Raw genomic sequence first — 24,302 nt, 5'->3', positions numbered from 1 at the left:
ATATTGTCTGGAGGCGCAAACAGCTTTTGGCCGTGATAATATATTTTATATGATATAGATATCTACGTCTAATGTGATATTATTGAGATATAGAGCTCCAGGACTCCCGCCGGAGCACCCAGAGTTTTCTAGAACATTTACAGACCACGGCCATTTGCACTTGGTTCTCTGAACATCCTAACTGTACCAGCAGAGATATATTGTTGTCTTTCTTCTTTGACTTATTGTAGGCGTCTGCTAAACGCCCTAAATGTAAAATGTAAATGTCGCAGCAAAGTTCAGAAGCGCAGGAAAGGGGCCTATTAGGGATATTGAACCGTCGGCATAGTGGCATGTCGATCTAATGGGAAATATTTCGGACCACTGAGACGTCGGAACAATGAGGCGTCGGAATTACGGCATGGCACCTCATCTGGTGGTCCCTGAGGGTCACTGCAGTGGAACTAGTTACAGTAATGCTTCACGTCTAACGGGAGCGGACTTCAACTAAAGTCAGAATGTTGCATTTCAACTTGCATGTGGCTCAAAATGTGCGGGATATATATGCATTCAATCACAATCGCTAACAGACGCACCAGAAATGCAGATTCAATCGGATAAAGACCAGGTTACCTAGGTCAGAGACCGGTTCGGACCGGTTCTGCATGTAAAGGTACAGATGACATCATGCTTCAAAAGAGCTCATATACTAGTTCACCTCCTTCTCCACTTCTGCTGTTCTCTCTCTCTCTCTCTCTCTCTCTCTCTCTCTCTCTCTCTCTCTCTCTCTCTCTCTCTCTCTCTCTCTCTCTCTCTCTCTCTCTCTCTCTCTCTGTCTCTGTCTCTCTCTCCATCTATCTCTCTCTTGCTCTCGGTTCCTCAAGTACTTCCCCTTCCAACAGTTCGGTGTGTGTGTGTGTGCGTGCGTGTGTGCGTGCGTGCGTGCGTGCGCGCGCATGCTGCCCGTTTTCCCAGGAAACATTTGACATGCGCTCAGAGGGGCGGTTCAGCTAAGTTACTTCCTCATCTGAACCGTCCGTCGCAGCGAGGAGCCTTTCTTTCTCCGCTTTGAAAACCTTTCACCTGATTAACGTGTTTTATTCTACTTCATTTAAGAATGCTCGATTCTGATTGGCTGGGAGGGGTGCATTAATCCGGCATATTGCCCGCTGACTTGTCGGTTCTACTTGCTGCTGACTGAGCACAGTAGATCAATACGCCGCTTGTATCGTTTTCTATCACATACATTTCCAACATGAGGTCCATAGTAAAAATAAACCAAGGAGTGCATGTTTGATCGATCGTCATTAAAGCTGACTTGATACGAATGTAGCAACTACGTTATTGAACTAGTGATCAGATCCAGCCTAGTGTGGTTGCTATAGAAACGAGTTACCTACAGCTGAGCTAACGTTATTCACCGTAGTTCTAAAGGGAACTACTTTTCGAGGGAGATGAATTTAAACAGAGTATACATTTAATAAGAATGCAATACGAATAAGAAAAAGGCTAATTATTAAAATATTTAATTTTTTTTATTATGTTGGCCGGCGCGAAATAGAATAAACGGAATAATCACCTCAAGGCAGGGCAATAAACAGTTTGATATGCCCGGCTCGCGGAAGGTTACCGCCCTCGACTTCGTCTCGGGCGGTAAGCCGTCCACGAGCCGGGCATATCAAACTGTTTATTGCCCGGCCTCTCGGTGATTATTCCTTACTTATAAACACTTTAACCTCAGTTTCTTCCCTTACATTTATACTTTATAACTTTTTGCCGTATGGGACGGAACGTTTTTTTCTCCAGTCTACTATGGATGAGGTGATAGAGACCTCTAAGACCACCCTGTCTGGGGAACATGGCCGCCAGAGCAAAGCTAAGAGGTAAGAAGAGGATCTCTCTGTCTGTGACTGTTGTCCATCTCAGAGATCAGCAGTGATGCATCATAACTCCGTCATTAGTCTGAGTAAAAGCTGTGTGTGTGTGTGTGTGTGTGTGTGTGTGTGTGTGTGTGTGTGTGTGTGTGTGTGTGTGTGTGTGTGTGTGTGTGTGTGTGTGTGTGTGTGTGTTGAAGCCCAGAGCAGAGAGCAGACTCCCCTGGACCCAGCTGTGTCTCCATGAAGAGTGACCGCTCTATGAGACCTCCTGCTAACATTAAAGATGGAAATCAGTCTATTGAGAAAAGGTAAGCATTGATTAGAGATGATGATTTGGGCCGTAGTCTTAAATTCAACCAACTCTCTGACCAATCGATTGGTCGATGGTGAAAAGATGATTATAAAACAATGTGCAAGTTATCTCTGGATCAACAGAATCTACCACAGTGCGTTCTACTCTACCTGCTAGCCTCAATATCACATAAGGGCTGTTTGGAGAAGGGCAGTGGGTTTCAGACCCCTCTCGGTCCGAGTCCACTCGGTTAGGGCAGAGCTTCAATATGAAGCAGACAGCGGACGAGCCACGGAGCGTCTGGCAGCGTCGTTTATAGACGACACCACCGAAGAATTGATTATAGCTTTTATCTGTGTGTAATATAACGGGGCCCACTGGATGCTGCTGGGATTCGTGACAAGAAGCCAATTCTGATGTGTTGTTGATGTTCACAATATCAACATTTCCATAAGTTGGTTCAATATCATAGCGTTAACAAAATTAGCCTTACCATTTGACGGAACTAACCGCCCCTCAAAGCATAAAATTTATCTTTATTCTCACTGAATCCTATGTTTTTTTTTCCCCTTTGGCAATGATTTTGCCCATTTAACATACTTCTTATCAATTTGCGGGATTTAATTTCTACGGCAGCAGATCCATTTACATTAGTGTTGGGGCTGTTCAGCTTTCTTTGACAACAAAAGGATAGCTCGATGTCAGGAACCTTGACTCTAGATGTGTTCAGTCGTCAGGTCCTCATTTTGTACTTAGTCTGTGCAAGGCTTAAATGTGTTTCAGATGACGTCCCAATATGGTGTGACCCAACAAGAGTAGAGTGTGTGTTACGAGGTCCTCATATGGTTGGGTAGCAGATATTTTAGTTTGAACCATTTCTATAGAGCCTTACATAAATAGCCCAGATCCACGTTTGAGTTGTTTTACTTACAACTGTGGTCCCTACATGCATAGTCAATGTAGCACAGTATAATATATCCTAATTCCACGTTTCAGTACTGTGTTTATACAAAATGATATTTATTGTTCATCATTTCTTTCAAGGCAAGCAAGTCCTCTGGAACTGTCCCCTTCCACAAGAACGCTGCATTCTGGTCATAAGTTCAAATAGTTCATATTTTCACACCTTGGGGTAATTATGATGTGAGGAAACATTGTAGACTTTCAAGTAAGTATTTTCATTTTGATTTGTAAAGTTCAGAAAAAGCTGCCGTCTGAAAAATCTGAAGCGCCATCATGGTCGTTGTGAAGATCGTTACCAGGAGGCTCAAAAAGAGATAGCCAAGAGATCTTTGATTCAGGTCACCAGAATTAATTATTCGGTGAGTTTGTAGATGTTATGCACATTGTGATGGTACTATAGGGAGTATGATACCCTAGCTATTAATGCATGCGTAAGTTATTGACAGAATTAGAAGCTTTTTTTCTCCATTTTCCTTCAGACCTCCACTGACTTATTTGAGGAATCTTCGGATGCTACGGACTATGATGATGCTGACTATGTTCCAGACTCATGTGGCAATTCCTCGGATGCTTCAATTATAAGTACTGCTAGTCAAGAACTCAAAACCATGAAGGGGGATGGTGCCACCAGTTCAGAGGTACCTAGAACATTCAGTTCTTCAAAGATGAGCAGCAATCATTGTGCTTCAGTGATAAGCTGCAGTACCAATTTCTGCCCCGGCAGTATTTTGGTTTTTTTCGCCTATACACATACCCAAATGGAAAAGCTTATAACACAGTAACCCTAAGTCCTAGATGGATGTATGATACTTCATTTGAAAGCTGACAAGCTCTAGTTTCTGTAGATATTAGGGCTGTAACGATACGCGTATCAAACCGAAAATCGCGATACTCAAAGCCACGATCCTGTCTCGCGGTGTGAGAAGGCAGAAGTGCGATACGCCCTTTCTAACTCTGCGGTCAAATTGTCCGATTGAAATTTGCTAATAATTTGTCTAGATAATAGTCTGCTGACAGCGCCCCCTCCTATCGATGCCGTAAGTATGCGACTGCAATCCTCCGTGGCTACGGAGGATCGCATTTCTCCACAGCCGTCGAAGTGCTCATATGCGATATGAACGACATTTATCCAGAGGGGGCCTGTTTGATCCTGTCTCTAGTGTTTTGTGTGATTTGACTGGCAGTTTGTCTGCTTATAGGTCGGAATGAAGCGGCCAGCGATTATTGACAGGATGGGTACTTTATTCTACCGGACTCGTTCGCTTCTTCACTAGACACACGCGCTACCGCTCGCTCTCCTCGCTCGTCCACTCACTCGCTGACGTCACTCACACACGCATACGCACATTGCCATTCTGGCGCACACACATATGCTACTCGTAACGCCTCATTATTGCGACGTTCATGACCTTCAGGTTTTTCTCCATCTATTGAAAGTTAGGCTATTAAACATGTTGCATTCTATACGGCCTGATTATGTCATTATTTAAGCTACATAGCCTAATAAGTAGTGCTAATAAGGATATTTGACTAAACCAACCAAACAGTTGAAAAAAGCATCCTCCCACACGTTATTTCTTTATTCATTTAGCTATACTTTAATAGTATTCTTTCTGTTCAAATCTGTTCAGTGTTCCAAATTATTTGTTATTAAATGTTACATTAAGTTAATTGGTATATAAGTGTTGTTTAAATAAAATGCTTTTTAAATTTCAAAAAATCATGGGATGTATCGAACCGTGGGTCAAAAATCGTGATACAAACCGAATCGTGAGTTTGTGTATCGTTACAGCCCTAGTAGATATGTATTTGGCATGTATCATACACACAACCTAAATGACATCAGTTCAGACATGGCTCTAAAGCAATTTTTTTGTCTTCGAAAATAATAGGTCATAATTGAACTACAATAACTAGGATGTGCTTTATATGTAAGGCATATGGCAATATGCCAAATACCTTCTACATCATGCCAACTACACCTGGAAGAAATTTTGGAGTTCTAGGCCTAAACCTTGGGGAGTTAATGGAGTTTTTATGGTGTGTTGTCACTGGCGGCACAAACCTCTCCAAAATGTCTCCAAATGGCCAAATTGTGCCAAATGCATTTACTCTACTTCTGTGACACTGGAAACATTACTGAAGCATTTTGGTGACTATAAAACCTTTCTCCATGATTCAGAACATAATTTTTTCACACATTCATATTGAGATATTGGCCATATCATGAAAATATGACAAGAACTAAATATGAACAATATATGCGCAAAATATGCGCAAAGTGAGTTGTCTGCCGTGTTGACGCAGCTTTATATCTCGGCTCATACGTATCACACCTGGACACGCCTGGCAGCGTTGGAAAGGTAAACTCATTGGCTAGAAGCCCAAGTGATTGATATATCAATCGCCAATACGCTGTCCCTATACTAAAGCCACGAAACAAAGTAAACAAAGCCCATTGGCCCTTCGAACTGGGAGCGCTCCATCTACTTCACGGGCTGTACCGGGGTGAAAACTGAACAGAAAAAGACGGGGACACTTTTATTTTGTAGCCAGCAAAGTGATGAAAACAAGCATATCCAACAACTGCATACTGGAGCTAGAGAAAAAATCGATACGGCTGCGAACGTCTGGATGTTAGTTGACGAACAAAGTTTGGAGATGGTAAACAAATGGACTTTACACGACGATATTCACAAGCTGGAATAATTTTATGAAAAACCATTTGGATGCTTTTGATCAGTGGATTCTCACGGACAATTGGAATATAAATAATTGAGGAATGGACACATATTACGGTTCTCAGATTGCTTCAAAGGTAGGGAGTCACTCTGTTTTTTGGCATTTCCGGTTTACCATGCTGGTAAATATCAATATTTATGGTTTTGTGCTCATGATTTATAGAAAAAAACAACCGGATGAATAAATTGTGGAGATTCTACCCTTTCTAACGACGTATAGAATGTCTGTAATGATGAAAGTTGAAGCGGGTTATGTCTCCGTAGTGGAAACATATCGTCAACAAACCCAATCGCCCACCGGTGGGCGATTGGGTCTTAAGAGGTTAAAGAACACATCACAGCAGAAAAGCTCCATAAATGTCACACCATTGCCAATAAAAGCAAAAGGAAGCAAGTACAACAAGAAGCAATTTTGTCTTTATTGTAAAAAGGCCATTTCTAAATTGGCAAGACATTTTGAATCCGTCCACAGTGAAGAGCCTGATGTTGCAATGGCTTTCAGTTTTGATAAAAGATCCCGCAAAAGAAGCGAGTTGTTACGCTCTATTAAGAAGAGAGGAAACTTTGACCATAATGCTGAAGTGGCAAGCTGTGGCACTGGAGAGATGGTTGCTTGTAGAAGACCCAGTACTGCAAAACAATCTGATGACTTCCGTCACTGCAAATTTTGCGAAGGACTGTATGCAAGAAACTCTTTATGGAGACATGTGAGAAACTGCCCGAAAAAGTCTGTTGAGGAAGAGCCTCAAGTTGGCCGAAAATGGATTCAAATGCACTTACCAAGACCTGACTCAGTTAAGGAAACTGTTTGGAAGATTGCTTGTGAAATGAACCAGGATGACGTTTCTTCGGTTGTAAGGAGTGTAACTGTAATCCTTTGTATCGGCGAGTCACTGTTCAATTCCAGGAAACCGTATGAAAGAAGGAATGACTACATACGCCAACAAATGAGAGAGATGGCAAGACTATTGATAACGGCAAGAGCTATAACACCTTTGAAGAGCACCGAAGACCTTGTTATGCCTTGTAACTTTCCACATGTGATACAGGCAGTTAGATCTGTTGCTGGTTATGATGTCGAAAGCAACTCGTATAAAATCCCATCATTGGCTTTGAAATTGGGACACAGTTTAGCCAAAGTTGCAGGCATTGTGCAATGCAATGCCATCATTGCAAATCGCCCTGCCGTTGCAGAGTCTGCAAAGCAATTTGCCACTCTACATCAGAAAAAGTGGACAGAGTCCATTTCTGCTGCCGCATTGGGAACACTTCAACAAGCCAAATGGAATAAACCACAGGTTTTACCCTTTACAGAGGATGTGTCGGTGCTGCACAAGTTTCTTGCTGCTGAGCGTGTTAAGCGCATGAAGGACCTTGAGGAAGAACCCAACAGCAAAAGCTTTGGAAATCTTGCTAAAGTGACTTTGACGCAGGTAGTACTATTTAACAGAACGCGGGAAGGTGAAGTTTAAAAAATGGAGCTTCAGACATTCACATCCAGGGATCGTACAGAGCTGAATCCAGAACCCTAATCCTATCGGCTTCCAGAGAGTACCCTTCAGCTCGCAAAAGTCAGCAAACTCCTGATATCACTCGAAAAAGAAGACTGCCTTACCTGCAGGGGAAAGGGCTGGATGACATTGAGGTCAATCCTGAAGGTAACATTTTATTTGAAATATAGTTTTTAACCACTTCAAATATAACTATTATAAGTGTTCTTAGTCCTTAATTTAAATGATTTGCCTGAACTGTTTTTTACCCAACCAGATGAAGTAGAAATGAGTGATGATTCCAGCGAAGAAAACGTTGCTGACCTACATCAATCATCTGACTTGTATATATGCGGTAATATCTTTAAGTTATGTCACATAAATTAACATTTCTGGGGGATTATCGAAATGATCCTCAAGTAATTCTACATTCATGAATTTGCATTCAGCTTATGTTTACATCTGAAATCTAAATTAATATATAATGTAGAATTGCATATTGCCTGACACTGAGGTTGTTTACAGTGAATAATGCAAGCAAACCAACGTATTGTCAGAAAGCTCATAGAATAACATCACAATCATTATTACTTTGCAAAGGCCCAATAACTGAGACTGCCAGGGACCAGACACTTCTGAGGCATACTCCTGAGTCAACCAGCCTGGACAACATGGAGGGCACTTCCGAGTCAACCAGCCTGGACAACATGGAGGGCACTTCCGAGTCAACCAGCCTGGACAACATGGAGGGCACTTCCGAGTCAACCACCCTGGACAACATGGAGGGCACTTCCGAGTCAACCACCCTGGACAATATGGAGGGCACATCTGAGTCAACCAGCCTGGACAATATGGAGGGCACTTCCGAGTCAACCACCCTGGACAACATGGAGGGCACTCCTGAATCAACCACCTTGGATGATGTAAACATGAGTCACAAAATTGTCACATCCCAAGCTTCTTCAAAGGGCTCCAAAAGAAAGCAAGGTTAGTCAGCATTTTGTATTCATTACTTTATTAGAAAAATGTATTGATAACATATATCATATAACTACTAACTAGAATCCTTTGTATCATATCCCCCATTTGTCACGTTAGCAGAGCCATTGATCCATTGTTAATCAGTTTTATTTTGTTTCCATTTATGAAAGCTGTGAAGGTGAGAAGCAAGTGGACGGGTGAGGAAGAGAAGGCTGTTGAGCGGCATTTGCTTAACTTCATTACAAGCTGCAGAATACCTGGTAAAAAGGACTGTGACTCCTGCCTCCAGGCAGAGCCAGTAGCTCTGAAAGACCGAGACTGGGTTGCCATCAGGTACTACGTACACAACAGAAACGTAGCATTAAAAAGGAAGATGACTAGGTAGATCCATTCCAATTGATCTTGTTTTTTGCTTGTATTTTTTTTGCTGGCACTCAATAAAAGTAAGAAATGCAAAAAGTGTTCCGCCTTTTTTTATTACGTGAATATTTGCTACAAATTTTTATATATTGTCACAAATAACAATAATACGACTTTGTTATTATTTTGTTATTATTAAAAAGAGAATATATTATATTTAAGAGCTATTTGAACATGGATAGTCCTTTCTGTTGAAGGTTACCCGGGCTGTCTGGGGTTTTGACATTTCTACATATATAACCGGACCCCAGTTAAAATACAGATCCTATTTTGTGTATTCTAGGGTCTTTATAATTCACATTAACCTGAAAATAGAGTGTGTGTGTGTATGGGCTGGTTGCTATGGGCCTTATAAGTCACATAAACCCGAAAAGGTCCTCATATGTAGCATTAAAATCAGGTCTGAACAAAAATATAGCCCTAGCCTAAATCTGAATAGATGGTTGCATTCCTAGAATCAAGGAATGGAAATATTCTGATTCCCAGGTCTCTTGGACCTTAGGAAAGGCATGTCCCAATTTGTCACATTTTTTTCATAAGTCCTGATATAGTCTATAAACGCGTATGTGTGTGTGTGTGTGTGTGTGTGTGTGTGTGTGTGTGTGTGTGTGTCTGTGTGTGAATACACACACTGTAACGCAAGTGTTTCTTGTCGGTTCTTTGACGTGTCTTGTATTTCCACAACGAGACTGTTGTGGGGGTTATCTGAGCCATGGTTGAGAAGAAATTGGGGGAAAGGAACTTTGGCTTTGACTGGCTGAAGTACATGAACTGCGACATGCCGCCGGTTGCCGCGAGGCACCATCGCCCGGCAGCGGGCAGCCGGCAGCAGGTAGCGCGCGTTTCAGTCGACTTCAGGTTGATGTGAAAGTGGAAGAACCAGAGACGTCGCAGAACCCGACAAAGTCGTTTGTGATTCATAATATCGTCTGGAGGCGCACACATCTTTTGGCCGTGATAATATGCATTAAATGATATAGATTTCTATGTATTATATGATATTATTTAGATATAGAGCTCCAGGACTGTAACGCAAGTGTTGTACACTTCCTTATTATTTGGATAACCGTTCTGCTTTTGGCGTTATGGCGCATAACACGTCGGACTCTCGTCTCTGGTATTTCTGCAACGAGACTCGTATTGGGGGTTATCTCAGCCATGGTTGAGAAGGAATTGGGGGAAAGGAACTTTGGCTTTGACTCCCTGAAGTACATGAACTGCGTCATGCCGCCGGTTGCCGCGAGGCACCATCGCCCGGCAGCGGGCAGCCGGCAGCAGGCAGCGCCCGGTTCAGTCGACTTCAGGTTGATGTGAAAGTGGAAGAACCAGAGACGTCGCAGAACCCGACAAAGTCGTTTGTGATTCTTTATATCGTCTGGAGGCGCACACAGCTTTTGGCTGGAACTTTGGCTTTGACTCCCTCAAGAACATGAACCACGACATGGAGGAGAAAGGGATTGTTTGCGGCGAATGTCTCCAGCTTGAGACCCGCTGAGGGACCACCGCCGGAGGCGGAGGTGCCTAAGCGCTGCCCGGCAACGATCCCTTTCTCCTCCTTGTCGCGGTTCAGTCTACTTCACATTGATGAGGACGTTGAAGAACCAGGAACGTCGGAGAACCCAACGCGGTCGTTTGAGATTCATAATATCGGCTCACACAGCTTTTGGCCGTTATAATATATATTATATGATATAGATATCTATGTAGGCTACATGATAATATTTAGATATAGAGCTCCAGGACTCCCGTGTGTTCTATAATATTTACAGAACACGGCTAAAGGCTGTGTGCGCCTCGCCATTGCGATACATCCACTGTAAACAGAGCGCATGGTACCGTGGCTGCAAGCTGCTCAGGGCCACACCCCCACCCTCCTCCTTGACCCGCCTCGCTCCTCCTCATTTGCATTATAGCTACAGACACCAAAACAGCGCATTTTGGGGAAGCTCAATGTGCGACTGGCTCGGAGTGGCTGTAACTCTGCACCACGGCTGAATTTCGGGAACGTCTTTGAATACTGTGTTAGTTGCCCACTAATACCTATATTAAAGAATACATAAAATAGCATGTCATGGGACCTTTAAGAACCCTCCGCCGTCTCCTTCCGCCGTTTGCTCCGCATCTCCGTGATTGCGCTCGATGCGCGCTCCCGCGCCGCCGCGCCGAGCGACACGTATCTCCCACGGACTACCTGTGATGATGATGATGATGAGGATGAAGAGCGGTTCAGCAGCTAATCATGTCTGGTTCTCCCTCAGATGCCTGTGACCTCACACTGGACCCCAACACGGCCCACAGACTCCTCTCTCTGTCTGAGGAAAACAGGAAGGTGACGCAGGTTAGAGAGGACCAGTCGTATCCGGATCACCCAGACAGATTTGACTCCCGGCCCCAGGTGTTGGGTAGAGAGGCTCTGACTGGCCGCTGTTACTGGGAGGTAGAGTGGGAAGGAGGGGTTGAGATAGGAGTGACATACAGAGGAATCACAAGGAGAGGACGGGGTGGTGTCAGCGGGCTTGGACGGAACAACAAGTCCTGGGGTCTTTATTGTAATGATGATGGTTACTCTGCCTGGTACAACCGTACAGAGACAGCCCTCCCTCTCCGCCCCGCTGGCTCCACCAGAGTAGGAGTGTATCTGGGCCGGCCTGCTGCCTCTCGGTCCTTCTACAGAGTGTCCCCAGGTGGAGGAGGGTCCTCAGACAAACTGACACACCTCCACACCTTCTGGTCCTCCTTCACCCAGGAGGACCTCCTCCCGGGGGTGGTGCTCTGGTGGAAGGGGTCCCCAGTGTGGTCATCAGCGGGGTCCTCAGCGTCTCTGAGTCGGTTGTAGAAAAAAATAAAAGAGTGCGGGGGATCAGGGGGTCAGTCAGTTGTAGAACAATGGAGGGGGCGGGGGGGGGGGGGGGTCGGACTCAGTGTGGTAAAAAAAAAAGGTGCATCCCCGGCGCGCGCACACACACACACACACACACACACACACACAAAAAACACAAACCAATACATACATACACACTGTGGCAGTTATAGTCTCTCTCTCTCTCTCTCTCTCTCTCTCTCTCCCTACCTCCCCCTCTCCCACTCTCCCTCCCTTCTCTTTCTCCCCCTCTCCCTCTCCCCTCTCCCTCTCTCCCTCGTACCAGCGCGGGCGTCTCCGTGATGAGCGGCCGACCGCTTGGCGTATCCCTGGCGACCCCGCTGACCTCAGTGGCGGCAGCGGCGCCGCCTGGGTGTTGTGTGTTCTGCGGGGGTCGGGGGTCGCGTGGATGGCGTTGTGCGTGTGTCTGAGGTCACGTGGGTTGTGCGTCTGCTCTCGGCCGTGCTCGGCGTGCTGGGTTTGTAGTCCGCAGTGCTTGTGATGTGCGTCGGGGTCGGTGTTGTTGTAGTTCTTGGTGTAGTGGTTATGTGGAGGAACTCCTCCTCCACGTTTCCGATAAACGTCCGCCTCTTCTCTGACGTTTGCGTCTGTCGGACCGTGTTCGCCGCCGTGACGCCGTTCTGACCCGTTTTACCGCGGACCTTGGCCGGGATGTCCGCCCATTTCCGTGGGTCGATCTTGTTGCTCGCCACATTGACCCTCCGGCGCTCGTCCACTGCGGGCTGCCTGGCGTCGACGCGAGGCTGGATGGGTTTCCACGGCACCGCCGGCCTCCTCCCCGTCGTCCTGAACGGATGTCCCGCCCTCCTCCCCGGGATGGGACGCCTGCGAGAGACGAGGAGGGGTGGCGCGCCCCGTCCCCCCAGCCCCAGCGGCCCACACTGCGGCGGTTCCAGGTCCCCTGGCCTCGTGTTCCGGTTCTCGTCCCGCCCGGACCGGAAGGCCGCTGTCTCAGTGCCCCGGGAGAGGGCCGCCCCGGCCGCGTCCCCCCCGGGCACCACAGCGCCGGCGGCGGTGCTTGTCCGGACCAGACCGGTCCTGGCCGTCCTCCTCCGTGGAGGCTGCTGGCCGGGTCGGGGCAGAGGGCGACCTCGGCCCGTCGGGCCTCGTCCAGAGCCGCACCGAGGGTCTGGGGCCTGGGGAGGCCCACGTGTCGAAAGGGAATCAAAAGGAATAAAAGAGTGCTGTTCAGCTCAGAATATGTACCAGGATGGTCCCCTAAAATAAATAAATGAAAGAAATAAAACTGATAAAAAACAGATGGCATAAAAAATGGGTCTTTGAATTAACAGGTTTAAATGAATGAAATTATAAATAAAAGGGGGGAGTTTTCTTTTTCTAAAAAGACCTGACGTTTCGTTGTAATCCAACCTCTTCAGAGGCCAGGGTCTGGGTTGGCCTTTAGATCAAAGCCCCGTTAACCCGGACACTGAAATGGTGGAGCTCTCTCTGGGCCTTAACAACAGGGAGCCTGGGGGTGGGAGGGCAGGGGCCAGCTCCATGCACTCTGCAGTAAGGCCTCAGAGCGCTATCCCCAAGACACCATCTATGACCCAGACATCCACTTCTCCTGGTACCTATCCAGACCGTCTCCCCATAACCCCAACCCTCACCCTGACCCCCACCATAACCTCATCCACCACCAGGTCTCCCCATAACCCCAACCCTCACCCTGACCCCCACCATAACCTCATCCACCACCAGGTCTCCCCATAGCCCCAACCCTCACCCTGACCCCCACCGTAACCTCATCCACCACCAGGTCTCCCCATAACCCCAACCCTCACCCTGACCCCCACCATAACCTCATCCACCACCAGGTCTCCCCATAACCCTAACCCTCACCCTGACCCCCACCATAACCTCATCCACCACCAGGTCTCCCCATAACCCCAACCCTCACCCTGACCCCCACCGTAACCTCATCCACCACCAGGTCTCCCCATAACCCCAACCCTCACCCTGACCCCCACCATCACCTCATCCACCACCAGGTTTCCCCATAGCCCCATCCTCCCGGTCCAGGACCAAGACAAGGACCAGGATCGGGACCAGGACCTGGATCAGGACCTGGTCCGGGTCCTGGACCTGGTCCTGATCCGGGTCCTGGTCCGGGTCCTGGTCCCGGTCCTGGACCTGGTCCAGGTCTGGTCCTTGATCGGGACCGGGACCAGGACCAGGACCCGGGACCCGGTCGGGTTCTTTGTCATGGTCCTGGACCCTGTCCTGGACCTGGTCCCGGTCGGGGTCCTTGTCATGGTCCTGGACCCGTTCCCGGTCCAGGTCCTGGTCATGGTCCTGGACCTGGTCCGGGTCCGGGTCCTGGTAATGGTCCAGGTCCCGGTCCCGGTCCTGGTCCGGTTCCTTGTGCGGGTCCTGGTCCTGATCCTGGTCTGGGTCGCGGTCCTGGTCGAGGTCCGGGTCCTGGTCCCGGTCCCGGGCTGGGGACCGATCCTGGACCCGTTCCCGGTCCTGGTCCAGGTCCCGGTCCAGGTCCTGGTCCCAGGACCTGGACCCGGACCATGACCAGGACCCAGACCCGGAACCAGACCTGGACCTATAGCGGGACCAGGACACTGACCCGGACCAGGATCCGCAACGGGACCCGGACCGGGACCCGTACCCGGATCAGGACCTGGTCCCGGTCCTGGACCTGGTCCTGATCCGGGTCCTTGTCCCGGTCCCGGTCTGGCTTCTGGTCCGGGTCCCGGTCCGTGTCCTGGTCCTGGACCTGGTCCTGGTCCTGATCCAGGTCCTGGTCCCGGTCCCGGTCCGGCTTCTGGTCCGGGTCCCGGTCCGTGTCCGGGTCCTGATCTTGGTTCTGGTCCTAGTCCCGGTCCTGGTCCTGGTCCCAGAGGTTCTGCTGTAACCCAGTGGACTGGAGGATCAGAGTTTCTGCCATAAATTGGCTCAGTGATCCGTCCGTGTGTGTGTGTGTGTGTGTGTGTGTGTGTGTGTGTGTGTGTGTGTGTGTGTGTGTGTGTGTGTGTGTGTGTGTGTGTGTGTGTGTGTGTGGGGGGGTGCGTGGGTGCGCGCGTGCGCACGTGCGCGTGTGTGTGTGTGTGTGTGTGTGTTCGTGTGCGGTGGATGCGTTTGCGTGTGTGCTCGTTTCCCCGAAAACACGTTACCCGCGCTGAGAGTCAAACCGGTTCAGCTCACTTCCTCATAACTGTTTGTCGCAGCGTGGAGCCTTTCTTTCTCCGCTTTTTAAACCTTTCACCTGATTAACTTTTATAAGGATAAAGGTTAAAGTGTTTTATAAACACTATAACCTCAGTTTCTTACCTTACATTTATACTTTTATTAGGCTACTTTATACCGTATGGACGCATTTTAATCACGGAAGAGATACGATAAGGTAAGGTAGGCCGACAGTTTACTACCGTTTATATTGTCTTTCGGTTATGTATATGATAATGAACAACCAGCTTACTACCGTTAATATTGACTTTAGGTTACTAGTATATAATATTGATCTCATCTTGGTATGTGTCTCCGTGTATCGCTTATCAATTAAAGACAGAGTTTACTGTAGAGAATACATTAGTTAGTTCATGTTTCACTGCTTTTCTGACCCGTGTGGTAAATTGAACACTGCGTTCAATATTCAAGAGATTCGTTTGTCTTGATGCTACTCCGAATTAAAGGAAGGACGTGACAGAAGTCCTTTCAATGTGGTGATATTTAAAAAAGTTATATATTTGTGCGTATTGACTATCGATGTGTTGAGCTTCACCAGTTGATCTATATTGAATCTGTGGTTCAGTAATGTGACAGAATTCAGACTTTGGTCCAGTGGAGAAATTGTTCTAACGTTCTTTACTTTAATTGTACCGCAATGCATTTTTTAAGTCTATTGTATATCTTTTTTGCGTTGTAGTTTAAGCACAGTTACAGTCTCCAAGGTGTTTAATAATTCATCGGTCATCTGCTGTACCCATCTGTACTGTAGTGAGGGCGGTGTGGTTATGTTGTGGGGTTCATATTGATGACGTCCATAATGCTTTAGTGTGACGCAGTCACAATGACCTCTCTCAATAAACAGCTGAAGTTCAAAAGGCAATTGAAGTAATGGATGAGTTGTGTTTGTGTCCAGGTCTCCAGTCTACTATGGATGAGGAGAGAGAGGAGGGGGGTCCTACCTCTAAGACCACCCTGTCTGGGGAACATGGCCGCCGGAGCAAAGCTAAGAGGTAAGAAGAGGATCTCTCTGTCTGTGACTGTTGTCCATCTCAGAGCTCAGCAGTGATGCATCATGACTCCATCATTAGTCTGAGTAAAAGGTGTGTGTGTGTGTGTGTGTGTGTGTGTGTGTGTGTGTGTGTGTGTGTGTGTGTGTGTGTGTGTGTGTGTGTGTGTGTGTGTGTGTGTGTGTGTGTGTGTGTGTTGAAGCCCAGAGCAGAGAGCAGACTCCCCTGGACCCAGCTGTGTCTCCATGAAGAGTGACAGCTCTATGGAACAACCTCATAACTTTAAAGATGGAAATCAGTCTATTGAGAAGAGGTGAGGATTTATCAGAGATCATAACGATACAGCTTCTATCAAACGTCCATAAATCCTGGTTCTTGTTTTTCTAGAAGAGTCCAGCAGGAGAGAGCAGACTCCCCTGGACCCAGCTGTGTCTCCATGAAGAGTGGCTGGTCTATGGATATACCATTGGTGTTTAAAGATGGACGCCCCCCCAGAGAGGAGAGGTAGGACTTTTAAACAGACGAGGAAAACAGACCAGATGGTTGTTATCAGTCTCTACTGCTGCTGATATTTACAAGGCTGTGTGTGTGTGTGTGTGTGTGTGTGTGTGTGTGTGTGTGTGTGTGTGTGTGTGTGTGTGTGTGTGTGTGTGTGTGTGTGTGTGTGTGTGTGTGTGTGTGTGTGTGTGTTGAAGCCCAGAGCAGCAGCAGAAAGCAGACTCCCCTGGACCCAGCTGTGTCTCCATGAAGAGTGACCACTCTATGGATATACCATTTCAATTTAAAGATGGACGCCCCTCCAGAGAGGAGAGGTAGGGGTTTCAAACAGACGATGAAAACAGACCAGTTGGTTGTTATCATTCTCTACTGATACTGATATCTACAAGGCTGGGGAAATATAATTGTGTTTGTGTGTGTTTGTGTGTGTTTGTGTTCCCCACAGACACCAGAAGAGGTCAAAGGTTACCAGTGCTCAGTCTCTACAGCAGCATCAAACAGAGCTGATCAAGGTGTGTAAATGTCCACCAAGACGTTTGACTTCAGCTCTCCATGAACATTAGAAAGCATCTCTTGTCCAGCGGGACGTGAATCCAGGAAAGATGCTTCTGATGTCCTCAGTGAGTTCAGAGTAAAGTTCTCCTTGATGTTTGTTCTGTTCCAGAGGGCTGAGGAGAACGCACACGCTTTCCTAGACAAGGAGCTGAAGAAGCTCTGGAGGGATCTCTTCTCAGATTACCCACAATGCTCAGAGGGTCAGAGAGTGGAGGAGGAGGAGGTGGATGGTAAGAAGGAGGAGCAGAGGAGGCGCGCCATAGAGGGAGTGGTGGACATCACAAAGCTCTGCCTGATGGAGATGAACCAGGAGGGACTGGCCGACACACTGGGGGGCGGTAAGAGACTCTTATCTTGAAAACAGAGAAGAAATACACATTTTGAAGAGCAGTAGGAGATTATATTTCTTCTGTTCAGACTAATTGACGTAATGTGAGACTTATACATTTCAAACTTCCATGTGGAGACAATCTTTCCTCTTTGGAGTTAAATGGTTTGATCCAGTATGTAGGGTTGTTGTAGGGTATCAGGTTAAATGGTTTGATCCAGTATGTAGGGTTGTTATGGGTATCAGGTTAAATGGTTTGATCCAGTATGTAGGGTTGTTGTGGGGTATCAGGTTAAATGGTTTGATCCAGTATGTAGGGTTGTTGTGGGGTATCAGGTTAAATGGTTTGATCCAGTATGTAGGGTTGTTGTGGGGTATCAGGTTAAATGGTTTGATCCAGTATGTAGGGTTGTTGTGGGGTATCAGGTTAAATGGTTTGATCCGGATATGTAGGGTAGTGGTGGGGGTCTCAGGTTAAAGAATGTTAAACATCATCATTACCAGAACCAAATCCCCCGACCACATCACCCCCATTCTCGTCCAACTACACTGGCTCCCTGTCCAACACCGGATTGATCTTAAAACCCTTCTGCTCACCGACAAAGCCCCCCACAACGTGGCCCCCACTTATCTCCCCGACCTCCTCCAGGAGGACAGGCCCTGCCGCTCCCTTCATCATCCTCAGCTGGTCTTCACCGTCCCGACCTCCCGCCTCAGCACCGTGGGTGCTAGGGCTCTCAGCACCGTGGGCGCTAGGGCTCTCAGCACCGTGGGTGCTAGGGCTCTCAGCACCGTGGGTGCTAGGGCTCTGAGCACCGTGGGCGCTAGGGCTCTCAGCACCGTGGGTGCTAGGGCTCTGAGCTGAAAGAGACACCCTGACAACATTGACCTTTCTCCTCAAAACACATGTGCTCCCACTGGCCTTCTCGCTGTAATGACCCCCTACCGTGGGTTCCCCTCGTATCCCTGTTGTGCTGCTGTTCTTACCCCCTCCTACCTGGGTCTCCTCACTGTTCTTACCCCCTCCTACCTGGTCTCCTCACTGTTCCTACCCCCTCCTACCTGGGTCTCCTCACTGTTCTTACCCCCTCCTACCTGGGTCTCCTCACTGTTCTTACCCCCTCCTACCTGGGTCTCCACACTGTTCCTACCCCCTCCTACCTGGGTCTCCTCACTGTTCCTACCCCCTCCTACCTGGGTCTCCTCACTGTTCTTACCCCCTCCTACCTGGGTCTCCTCACTGTTCTTACCTCCTCCTACCTGGGTCTCCTCACTGTTCTTACCCCCTCCTACCTGGGTTTCCTCACTGTTCTTACCCCCTCCTACCTGGGTCTCCTCACTGTTCCTACCCCCTCCTACCTAGGTCTCCTCACTGTTCTTACCCCCTCCTACCTGGGTCTCCTCACTGTTCTTACCTCCTCCTACCTGGGTCTCCTCACTGTTCTTACCCCCTCCTACCTGGGTTTCCTCACTGTTCTTACCCCCTCCTACCTGGGTCTCCTCACTGCTGTTCTTACCCCCTCCTACCTGGGTCTCCTCACTGTTCTTACCCCCTCCTACCTGGGTCTCCTCACTGTTCTTACCCCCTCCTACCTGGGTCTCCTCACTGTTCTTACCCCCTCCTACCTGGGTCTCCTCACTGCTGTTCTTACCCCCTCCTACCTGGGTCTCCTCACTGTTCTTACCCCCTCCTACCTGTGTCTCCTCACTGTTCTTACCCCCTCCTACCTGGGTCTCCTCACTGTTCTTACCCCCTCCTACCTGGGTCTCCTCACTGTTCTTACCCCCTCCTACCTGGGGTCTCCTCACTGTTCTTACCCCCTCCTACCTGGGTCTCCTCACTGTTCTTACCCCCTCCTACCTGGGTCTCCTAACAGCTCTTGCTGTTTTCGACCCTAGATTGTTTTATGAAATGTAAGGCGACCTTGGGTGTCATGAAAGGTGCCTTGCAATAAAATATTATTAAATGTTATTATTATTATTGTTATTATTATTAATAATATTAAACACAAACTGCAGATCAACATCAGAATAACTCTGGAAGAGATGCAACACTCTTGTTATATCAGCATGTCATTTTACACCAATTCATTATCATTGTTATTATCATTAGACCAATCATGTCGCTGGGTAAAAACTAGAGGTGGGCATAGATTAATTTTTTTAATCTAGATTAATCTTGAAATTAATCTAGATTAAAATGGCTCATTTGAATTCTGCCGAAGGCATTCATAATATATGTGTGCTACCTAAATAATTAGACCAGGGGCTCATCTCCTGTTTCCAAAATGCATCACAAACTGCTAGAGAAAGCTGTTCTACTATAATTGGTGATGAAAATAAATAATGTTCAATAAGATGCACTTGTGTTTATGAACTGTTTATTCAGTGAGTATACTGATAAAGTCACCCACTCTATATCCATAATATGGATATAGAGTGGGTGACTTTATCAGTATACTTTGAGTATACTGATAAAGTCACCCACTCTATATCCATAATATGGATATAGAGTGGGTGACTTTATCAGTATACTCAATCGAGATGGCCACAATAATAACCGCTCTTAGATGGGTTGTAGATACTAAGTTACTTTTATAACAGATAATTCAATACGTGAAGAATTGGTGATAGAGGTAAAGCATCTTCTTTTAAATATTATAAGCCTTGGTTTAGTTATTCAGTTCTGTTGGATTCCAGCCAACCATGGAATATATGGCAATGAAATTGCTGATAAATTAGCTAAAAGATACTAACCTAATTAGAAGAATTTAACCTTAAGTATATATATTTTTTTATTTTATTTTTTATTTATTCATTTCTTTTGTTAGTTTGTTTTATTTTGTTTCGTTAGTTTGGTTTTTTCTTTGAATTTATTTTTACGATTTAAAGTATCATTTGCAAACGTCCTTGTCACAAACTCCTGTGTAGTAGTCAAGTAGGTGGCGGTATATGGGGAAAAACTATGATCCACCACTAAACTAGAAGAAGAAGAAGATCTCTGCATCCGGTACGTCACGGAATAGGTCACGTGTCTTGGCCCCATAACGCGGAAGCAAATCGCTCCTGTATGATGCCCTGCGCCACTGAGCAGTTTCCATAGGAATGAATGGGCGGCCATTTTCGGTCTGTGGTCCATCCTTTAATATGTCCATGTGGCGAACGCTCCAACTGAACGGACGGATCCACAATGCATTGCGCGTCCGTCCCCATTCAAAGTCAATGGGCAACGGTCAACTGACGGAGGTAGTGGGCACGGGGCGTGACTCGTTCTCGCCCCCTAGTGCAATTCGCCAAGTTTTTCACCCAACTTTGAGAATAGATTAACGGCGATATTTTTTTTATCGCCGATAAAGAGTCTCGCGTTAACGCGAGCGTTAACGCCGATAACGGCCCACCACTGGTAAAAACGAAAAGTCCGGAACATTTTGGATCTGTAACATGCAGTCTTTGTCACGACCAGCTTCTCCGACCACAAGTTATGAAGCCACATAACATTAATCATTATACTGCAGACCAACAGCAGAAAAACTCAGTGGAAGTGATGAAACCCTGTCTTGTTGTGTCAGCATAGCAAATCACTTTACACTGATTCACTATCATCATTACTATCATTAGACCAATCAGATTGCTGTGGAAATAATAGGCCTTTGTTAATCCAGATAATTCAATAACCACAACGAAGGTTGATCAAGTTGAAACGTTTACTGAACATTAGCATATTACATGCACAACCATGGCTGCCGCCATTATTCCCCGATAGAACAGCAAGCCACACAAACTGCGCACGCACAGTAGATAACATGCAACTTAACACCTTAACATTTTGAATCTGTAACATGCAGTCCATCACAACCTGCTTTTCCGACCACAAGTAATGAACCCACAAAATATCATGAAGTTGATAAAGGAAATATTGCCCTGGTTCCACTGATCACCATCCACTAACTGATGTCAGCTGTTGTTTTCTCATTTAGGATCTGATGCTGTCGATTGCCAACATAAAATCAAGTCTCATTTGAAGAAGAAGTTCAGGTGTGTGTTTGAGGGAATCGCTAAAGCAGGACAGCGAACAGATCTGAACGACTTCTACACAGAGATCTTCATCACAGAGGGAGGCAGTGGAGAGGTCAACAAGGAACATGAGGTCAGACTGATTGAAACCGCTTCCAGGAAACGAGCCAAGGAAGAAACACCAATCAGATGTGAGGACATCTTTAAACCCTTACCTGGACGCGATCAACCAATAAGAACAATGATGACAACTGGAGTGGCCGGCATTGGTAAAACTGTCTTAACACACAAGTTCACTCTGGATTGGGCTGAAGGCAAAACCAACCAGGACATACACTTCACATTTCTCCTCACTTTCAGAGAGCTGAATTTACTGAAAGGGAAAGAGTTTAGCTTGGTGGAACTTCTTCATCACCTCTTTATTGAGACCAAAGAAGCAGGAATCTGCAGATTCGACCGGTTCCAAGTTGTCTTCATCTTGGATGGTCTGGATGAGTGTCGACTTCCTCTGGACTTCCAGAGAAACCCGATCTGGACTGATGTCACAAAGTCCACCTCGGTGGACGTGCTGCTGACCAACCTTATCAGGGGCGACCTGCTTCCCTCCGCTCGCATTTGGATAACAACACGCCCTGCGGCAGCCAATCAGATCCCTGCTGAGTGTGTTGACATGGTGACAGAGGTGAGAGGGTTCACCGACCAACAGAAGGAGGAGTACTTCAGGAAGAGATTCAGAGAGGAGACGCTGGCCAGCACAATCATCTCCCACGTCAAGAAATCACGAAGCCTCCACATCATGTGTCACATCCCAGTCTTCTGTTGGATCACTGCTTCAGTTCTGGAGGACATCTTCAAAAAATCCCAGATCGAAGAGATGCCCAAGACCGTGACTCAGATGTACAGCCACTTCCTGAGGGTTCTGTCCATACAGGGGGACAGGAAGTACCTTGGGAGGGCTGAAACAGATCCAGATTGGAGCTCAGAGAGCAGGGAGATCATTGTTTCTCTAGGAAAACTTGCTTTTAATCAGCTGGAGAGTGGCAACCTGATCTTCTATGAGGCAGATATGGCAGAGTGTGACATCGATATCAGAGCAGCCTCAGTGTACTCAGGAGTGTTCACCCAGATCTTTAAAGAGGAGTGTGGGCTGTACCAGGACAAGGTGTTCTGCTTTGTCCATCTGAGCATCCAGGAGTTTCTGGCTGCCCTTTATGTCCTTCAGTCCTTCATCGATACTGGTGTCAATCTGCTCTCAGAAGAACCATCAACCTCCAGGAAAGATAAACTCCTCCTCTACCAGAGTGCTGTGGACAAGGCCTTACAGAGTGAGAACGGACACCTGGACTTGTTCCTCCGCTTCCTCCTGGGCCTCTCCCTGGAGACCAATCAGATTGTCCTACAAGGTCTGCTGGGACAGAAAAAAAGATCACTGTCCACTCAGATTAAAACTGGTTTGCTGCGACTGAAAGGAAGTAGCTCACAGACCAATAAGGGAACAGTGTCTTACATCAAGAAGAAGATAAAAGGAGACCTATCTCCAGAGAGAAGCATCAATCTGTTCCACTGTCTGAATGAGCTGAACGACTGTTCTCTAGTGAAGGAGATCCAACAGTACCTGACATCAGGAAGTCTCTCCGGAAAAACTCTCTCCCCTGCTCAGTGGTCAGCTCTGGTCTTCATCCTACTGACATCAGAAGAGGAGCTGGACGTGTTTGATCTGAAGAAATACTCTGCTTCAGAGGAGGGTCTTCTGAGGCTGCTGCCAGTGGTCAAAGCCTCCAAAACATCTCTGTAGGTTCACTAATAACATGTATTACAATACACACTACACAATATAATTACAACTGGAATATAAAGTTAAAATAATCTGAAAAAGATCTTTGTAGGTTCACTAATAACATGTATCACATTACACACTACACAATATAAATACAGCTGGAATATAAGGTTAATATAATATGAAAAATATCTCTGTAGGTTCATAACAACATCATTTTAAACATACTAGTTATAATATCGTACAAAACATCACTGTAGGTGTCCTAATAACGTTTAATGTATTACAGTACACATAAGAGAATATTCACAACAATAGAAAATAGAAGACATTTTCAATCTCAACTAAACAACTATTTAACATTTATACATTTAATTGTTTAGTATGTTTGTTAAACTAATAACATTCCTTGATTATTTAATAACTTAAAGATGTTTGTTATATTAATCACAGTTCCTAACCTGTTCTCTTTATTACGTGTGCAGGCTGAATGCCTGCCATCTGTCGGAGAGATGCTGTGAAGCTCTGGCCTCAGTTCTCAGCTCCAAGTCGTCTAGTCTGAGAGAGCTGGAGCTGAGTACCAATGATCTGCAGGATTCAGGAGTGAAGCTGCTCTCTGCTGGACTGGGGAGTCCACACTGTACACTGGAAACTCTCAGGTCAGTATTCAGCCTCTTAAAACTGTGTCTTGGGGTTGTTAAATATGTAGCTCTGGCCCGCTGATGTGAGGGTTAGGGGTTGACCTGTTAACTACTAGTATGTTATGTTTGTTACATGTTATGTAACTCTGGTCAGCTGATGTTAGGGTTAGGGTTGACCTGTAAACTAATAGTATGTTATGTTTGTTATATGTTATGTAGCTCTGGTCAGCTGATGTGAGGGTTAGGGGTTGACCTGTTAACTACTAGTATGATATGTTTGTTATATGTTATCTAACTCTGGTCAGCTGATGTGAGCTCATGGGGATGAGGCTTTAGCCGTGCTGTGATCTGAATATAATGTACACCTCATCATAGAGCTTCACTGGCACGTGGTAAAGTGAATCATATTGAACATTAAAGATGGACTTTATTAACTTCACATTAGTTTGGTGTAGTGCTGGTCATGTCCGATGCATTTCTGTTGCTCTTTTGCCGGCTGACAAAACTCTCCCTGGTTCTACACAATGTTAGAACCTGTGAAGAAACGGTCTCAGCGTACCAAACACATCGGGTACGCTCCTTACTCTAACCGAACAATATCTCATTGAGTTGTAGCTATTGAGAAAGGAGCATTTGTTTAAGATCCTGTTTCACATCCAAGTGAGGGAAGTTCTG

The 24,302-nt window shown here is 46.5% G+C and overlaps 2 protein-coding genes and 1 long non-coding RNA gene across 3 annotated transcripts; all 3 read left to right on the top strand.

Moving 5' to 3' along the window:
* Window positions 1-6,045: 6,045 nt before the first annotated feature.
* LOC115553843 (uncharacterized) lies at window positions 6,046-9,323 on the top strand. Its single transcript, XM_030370370.1, has 4 exons — window positions 6,046-7,510; window positions 7,620-7,697; window positions 7,943-8,329; window positions 8,494-9,323. The coding sequence occupies exon 1, from the start codon at window positions 6,074-6,076 to the stop codon at window positions 7,322-7,324; it is 1,251 nt and encodes a 416-aa protein (XP_030226230.1). The 5' UTR covers window positions 6,046-6,073; the 3' UTR covers window positions 7,325-7,510; window positions 7,620-7,697; window positions 7,943-8,329; window positions 8,494-9,323.
* Window positions 9,324-14,752: 5,429 nt separating this feature from the next.
* LOC115553845 (uncharacterized) lies at window positions 14,753-16,560 on the top strand. Its single transcript, XR_003978523.1, has 5 exons — window positions 14,753-14,982; window positions 15,721-15,817; window positions 16,017-16,127; window positions 16,202-16,318; window positions 16,510-16,560. It is a non-coding gene; the product is annotated as an uncharacterized LOC115553845 (long non-coding RNA).
* A 1,116-nt stretch (window positions 16,561-17,676) lies between these two features.
* LOC115554565 (NLR family CARD domain-containing protein 3-like) lies at window positions 17,677-23,491 on the top strand. The gene is made up of 2 exons (XM_030371348.1): window positions 17,677-17,920; window positions 21,173-23,491. Exons 1-2 carry the CDS (start codon window positions 17,677-17,679, stop codon window positions 23,002-23,004), a joined length of 2,076 nt encoding a protein of 691 aa, XP_030227208.1. The 3' UTR covers window positions 23,005-23,491.
* The last annotated feature ends 811 nt before the right edge of the window (window positions 23,492-24,302 follow it).

This window comes from Gadus morhua, chromosome 11, assembly GCF_902167405.1.
Source record: "Gadus morhua chromosome 11, gadMor3.0, whole genome shotgun sequence".
Taxonomy (NCBI): domain Eukaryota; kingdom Metazoa; phylum Chordata; class Actinopteri; order Gadiformes; family Gadidae; genus Gadus; species Gadus morhua.
This window is presented reverse-complemented; position numbering and strand designations above follow the sequence as displayed.